Below are 6,000 nucleotides of genomic sequence, written 5' to 3' on the forward strand. Positions count from 1 at the left end.
AGCTTAATATTATATAATAGAATTGAGAGTGAAGCGAGCACGTGACACACTCTCTAGTCAATATTATCTAATCGAGCAAGGAGTTTGGCTATTTAGTGGTTGATTACGTTATTCTGAGTGTGACGACATCAATGTTCACCACGAGTCCATTTCTGATATAAAAACTTGCTACGCGCTTGCTTCTTTTCCTTCTTTCTCATTTTCTTCTCACGACTTCTACTCTACGTATTCTAGATATATTTGGCACATTTACATTTATCTCCCTATTGCTCCGTTTGGAACAATCATATTCTTCTTTCGTAGACTGGTCCTGGTCCGACAACAATGTCATTTTTCCGCCGCTTTTTTTCCAAGGAAGTCTGCACTGCAGACGCATACCCTTCACCGCCGTCTTCTACCAGCACCTCATCCTGGAGGAAGAGGCGAACGGAAGGTTCTTCAGAAAGTGATGGAGAACCATTTCTTGGAGACACATCGATTCACAATCAAGACTACAGATGTGGAGGACCTGTTTTAGTAGAACTACCAGCGATCTCGCAAATCCCACATACTCATAATCCCGTAAACGCCAAGTGGGAGGACGAACTTAAAACACCCGTGATGGAAATTCTGAACAAACACAATATAGACTACAATGGAGTTTACCCCGTGCAACGCGCTTCGGAGGCAGCGATCCACAAAGACTGGCAGGATACTCTCCTAGTTTCAGCCACGAAACATGCTTTAGATGATGCGTGGTATAAAGCTTGCAAAGAGATCCAGACGTTCCTCATAGCGAAAGATACCCCCTTTAATATCGAAATGATTGATGAGCGTGCCAGCATATACCCAAGAGCATATGCAATTGGCCTTCAGGATCCTTTCGTTGCACAATGGCCATCTCTAAGAGATGCAGTTATAGATACGCTTGGTGACAGCGACTGGACTTTGCTTCAACCCTTATTACTAGGATCGTCCGATGGCCTTGGTCCCCGCACTATCACGGTTTCGCTTATGGTGAGGTTCGAATCTACATGTATTTGGACTAGTATTCGTGAGCGGATCATCAAAATCCTTGATAATCAAGGACTTTACCATGTTGCAGTAGCAATCCATCGTGGGTCAGTTCTGCAGACACTTCTAGAGCCTCGCCTTTTGGAGAAAAGAGATTGGGAGCTATCAACAGTTTTCGGCGGTAGCATCGGCTTACGTGGTTCAGATGATTCTTCCGGAACTTTTGGCGGTTACCTCGAATTACAATCAACTGACGGGACATGGCAAAAGTATGGCATTACAAACTACCATTGTATCAGGAATGGGCTTTCGTATCATGAATACTGTGATCAGCATGGAGTCAACCCCGATGATGCCCAAAACAATCCAATACTTGTTGATCAACCCAGCCTAAAGTGCCACAAACGAACTGTTAAGGAATACCTCTCCAATATCAAAGAGGCTGAGAACGTAGTTTCAGCCGAGATACAGCAGCAGATACAGGCCGGAGATCCATCCGTCCCAATGGGCAAAATTCGCCTCTACGAAAAAAACCAGAAGGTTATTGAAGCAACTAGTACGCTAATTGACCAGGGAACTAGATTCATCCAGGAGAAGCACCACCACCTGGGTAGAGTCTATGCTGCGTCTGGGTTTCGAGCGACTGACCGGCTACATCTCCTTGATTGGGCCTTAATCGAAGTTAGAAAGGAAAGGTTGGGTAAAAATGAGGTAAGTCCTTCATTAAACATATTCATACCTTGTAGTATAATACTAATTGAGCCAGATCCCCCAAATATCCGATCCTACTATGCCGACAAAAGTGAAAACCCTATATGACCCGGACGAAAAGTATATCTCTGGGACTGCAGCATTGACAGATGAAATGACATTGTTCAAGAAGGGAAATCGTACTGGCTTTACTGCTGGACAGCTCACCGGCACCAAAGAAGCCACACTTCAACATTGGATCAAGAACAAGGAAGGTAAGTGGACAAAGGTTATGGGCCGAGCCTACAGCGTTGCTCCAAGATCGAACTCTGCATTTGGTGACGCTGGGGATTCCGGATCGCTTGTTATTGATGAATCCGGAAAACTTGCCGGCCTGTACCTCGGCGGTCATAGGAACATTGGATGGGGCCTCTTCATCAGCTGGGAAGATCTATTTGCGGATATCCAACTCATGACAGGCGCAAAAAAAGTCCGTGTTCCATCTACATAAAATTAAAACGCTTTAAGCCAGAGAAGGGTCTTGATAATCCCCTTGCCTTGTTCTTAGAACGTATGTAATGGGCCCCTTGAGTGTAGATATTTTCGTTACGCTAGCATGGGTAGTAAAAAGCTATGAAAGTATGGAATAAATAACCGCCTAATGTTTGAAATGCCATCTTTTGCAAAATTAATTGCACCCATATATGCATCGCTGCCCTTCAGGGGGTTTAATGGATACCTAGGTACACACTATGTAGTATGTCCTTAATGCCATGAGCTTGACTAAATACATAAATGTAACCCGACCATTCCGTTGATCTATTTAACGGAGCTGGAAAAGCAAGAGAAAAGTATTGGCCAGGTATTTGACTGCAGGTATTTGACTGCAAAGGGTGGCTGTTGACATTGCTTCCATGTGAGCCGAAGACTATTCCGCTTGAAACACAGATAGGCGTGCAGGGTGAGCGCAGGGATAGGAGGGCTTGCCAGTAGCCTCCTGATAGTGGTCTCAGGGCAAAAACGGGCGGGGCCAACTTTGGGTATGCTTATTTTGCCAAAAACCTCAAGAATTATCCATATGCAGACCGTTTCTTCAGGGATGTCCATTCGCTTTGCGGAGAACATCGTGTGGAAGGACGGGTGATATTACTACTAACCACCCCGCAGGGAAAAAAGTGAATATGACCTGATTTTTTTCTACGCAATATATGAATCTACCAATAGAAGGCAGGACAGTGTCTAACTACACAAAAATGAGTGACCAATTACAGAGTAGACTTTTTGAGGATTATTGTGTACAACTCCCTGCAGCTCCCTGACGTCCTAAATCAGGCCACTCGGAGGTTCTCCCAATTATCAAATATCTCGGACTAGACACGCCAAGCTTCATTCTTTTGGGGGCTATACCCTACGAATCCCAACTGCCGCACCCGTTACTGTAAGGTCTTGATAGGCAGCGCAGCCTTCTTTTGCATATGATCAACGAAACAACTTCTGAAATAGAATGTTAGTCTCGTCTGAGAGTATGACTAGAGAATAGGGCTTACCTTACCCATAGGCTGTCATCCATCCACTATTAAAGGTATACCTTTTCTTAGATACTAGCCACCCGGAGGTGATATATTCAACGTCGTAATTGATGTCCTCGAGGAGCTGAGCGTTACGGCACTGGCGACCACACCTTTCGCGCTGCCCTCGGTGCACAGTAATACCCCGCGGGCAGTTGTATATCAATTTCTTCGCAGTAGTGCTTGGGAGAATGCACAAGTCCCCAACACTGCTATCTTCTTCCATAGAGTACTCAGAATTTTCTGTCGAGACGCGCCAGGTAACACATTTATGATAACATTGATCCTCCAGCCACGTAACAAGCTCTGGACACTGGAAATATCTGGCCTCCTCGAGGATACTCGCATACAGTCGATAGTCATGGCCCTTTGTTGCATCAAAAGCAAGAGGAAATACTCCTCGACGAAGATACCTAAGGACGTGTTCGAATGTGGAGCTATCGGCGTCGATGAAGATAGACCCATCTTCCATCATGGGTATTGTCCATTTCCCTGAAAAATAGGCCTTGAAATAATTACTCTTCTCTGTCAGAGTCTCAACAGTTGTGTGATATCTGCCTTCGCCTACTTGAATCACAACAAGCTTTGAAATATTTTCGTCATTTGTAGTTTGGACCGGAATATTCGCAATAGGTATATCTGCAGGCTCTGCAGCGTTGAGGGAAGCCATCGTCAACACATAATTCCCATAAGCAAATCGGCTGTGTTTACATATCAAACCCTCTTGCCGCGAGGCAGTAATAGAAAGTGCGAATAGCTTCGGAAAAAGGGTGGGGCCGGTTTAAGGTAATTCCCACACTTGGAAGGTCCACTAATATTTAAGCTCGTACCGCCCCGCCGGCAATAACCCAATTATCAGCCCCATCAAAGGAACTACTTTTACCTGACAGCAACAGCACGCTTGCTTTGATGCCTGGGACAATTTATAATTAAACTTACAGTTCCAGGACCCGACATAGTGCAGTTTATACACTCCGGCGACAGCCGATATCAAACCCTCTCTAGATTGAAAAAGTTCTGTCTTCTATGGAGACGCTCGGGGCTTATGCCCTGAAAGCCATCATAGATCGTCTGAATGCAGAAAGGGCAATTACAGACAAAGGACACTCAAAGTCTTTGATCTTAAGTGGCGGATTTAGTATGGGTGGAGCATGAACAGCCTAACCTCTGATGAAGAGTAAAGCTAGTTCCATACGATAGGCTGATTACTATTATGCTTGGGCGGCTCGAAATGGATGTGAACGAATGTATCAAGCTATACGGAGTATAGTAGTCATGCTCAATCTGTGTCTAGTAAAATATCCAACCACTTCCCATGAATTCTAGTAGTGGCAGCGCATAGGAGCTTAACAAATTCCTGTGAACGAGCCTAAGTCCAAGCAAACTATCCCGGAGACAGAGTTGCTTAACAGTGGAGCAACGCGGGGATGCCATGTATGGGTGACTTACCAATGAATTATAAGTTAAATGCCGCAACTCTGAGTCGACTGGGCTTGTATACTCCACAGATTGTTGCACAAAAAGGTTCGGGAGCTATAAGCTCCTCGGCCAGCCAAACGTTCCTGCTTGCAATCTCTGCAGGGATGAAATTTAAGCCAGTTACAATGACGACCGTATCTTTGCCAATGAGGGCCTGGAAGCAAATTGCCCTGTCATCGAGTTAGGGGGCGAAACATCAAATATTTGGTGCAATGGGGCTGCGGACTTGGCCCCGCTAGTCAAGTGCTGTATCTCAACCGGAACCAAAAATCTTGGGTAAAGCCATCTGAGGGCGGTTTATTAGGTTTTGTGTCCGAGACCCGCATCTTGTCACAAAAACAAAAAAGCAAACGCAGAGTTCATCGATCATTGGTGAGATACATATCAAGATACGAAACGCTATATGGGCCAGGGACTGAGGGACTTGGCCTTGACGAACGTTATAACAAACATTTACCACTCCATACGTTGGTTGCGGGTGGCCTATACAACGCTGGCAACGTTAAGGGAGCTACTTAAAAAGATACAGAGAAAACCTTCCAGATCGCCTAGTAACAGAGCTTCAGCCTAGGCAAATGTTATTAAAGTGTTAAAGGAAACGCTAGCCCATAAGTCTACTGACAGAATGGCCAAATCAAAGGAGAAGAGATGGATGGTGATATATACTATGGTAACTATCGTCTGCCCCTTTTTTTATTCTCCGTGAAATTGCTGCGAGTTTTGGCTTGCTTACTAATAAAAGTTGATACCAGCTTTCGTATAATATTTAATCCTTATCCGAGGTTGACCTTACGTAATCTAACGGTTCTCATTCTCATTGGACGACCAGGCTTGCATGAGCATCAGAAGTGACAAGCTAATGATGGTTAAATATTTAACTGGAGACGAAGAACTTCTAAGATGAAAGCAATCTGCCTCGTTAAACAGGGTGGTATTTGCTGTTATTCGTGGAATATAAGATACGAGCCAGAAATTTACATGCAACATAGTTACACACTCTCGTCTATCTCCGTCATATTTTAACTATAGCTAGCCCGGTTTCCCTCTTCAGCCCCCAACTTCGGCCCGGCTAGTCCACCAAGCAGCGGGACATCAAGCCTTGCAGCGAGAGCTGGTTTAAATAGGTGCTTAACCAGCTAGAACTCGCAAATAAATAACACCTCCCCTGCCGCTGCTCATTTTACATGATACTCTACAATGTCGGACAGAGTAGCTCCAAATCTTATACCTCCACGCACAAGTTCAACAGGTGTCACCAAGCCAGTGACGG

The 6,000-nt window shown here is 44.9% G+C and overlaps 3 protein-coding genes across 3 annotated transcripts in view; 2 read left to right on the forward strand and 1 right to left on the reverse strand.

Annotated features, from left to right (window-relative positions):
* Positions 1-324: 324 nt before the first annotated feature.
* Positions 325-2,194, forward strand: MCYG_07021 (conserved hypothetical protein; the record flags this gene model as incomplete). The annotated part of the gene is made up of 2 exons (XM_002845011.1): positions 325-1,704; positions 1,760-2,194. 2 exons carry the CDS (start codon positions 325-327, stop codon positions 2,192-2,194), a joined length of 1,815 nt encoding a protein of 604 aa, XP_002845057.1.
* A 922-nt stretch (positions 2,195-3,116) lies between these two features.
* On the reverse strand, positions 3,117-3,921 carry MCYG_07022 (conserved hypothetical protein; the record flags this gene model as incomplete). Its single annotated transcript, XM_002845012.1, has 3 exons — positions 3,117-3,177; positions 3,231-3,256; positions 3,286-3,921. The coding sequence occupies 3 exons, from the start codon at positions 3,919-3,921 to the stop codon at positions 3,117-3,119; spliced, it is 723 nt and encodes a 240-aa protein (XP_002845058.1).
* A 2,006-nt stretch (positions 3,922-5,927) lies between these two features.
* Positions 5,928-6,000, forward strand: part of MCYG_07023 (geranylgeranyl pyrophosphate synthetase) — a gene marked incomplete at both ends in the record, with an annotated part of 1,264 nt that continues 1,191 nt past the window's right edge. Inside the window, one exon of the mRNA XM_002845013.1 lies at positions 5,928-5,993. Coding sequence (XP_002845059.1) covers positions 5,928-5,993 — 66 coding nt within the window. The remainder of the gene's footprint in view (positions 5,994-6,000) is intronic.

This window comes from Microsporum canis, genomic scaffold, assembly GCF_000151145.1.
Source record: "Microsporum canis CBS 113480 supercont1.6 genomic scaffold, whole genome shotgun sequence".
Lineage (NCBI taxonomy): Eukaryota > Fungi > Ascomycota > Eurotiomycetes > Onygenales > Arthrodermataceae > Microsporum > Microsporum canis.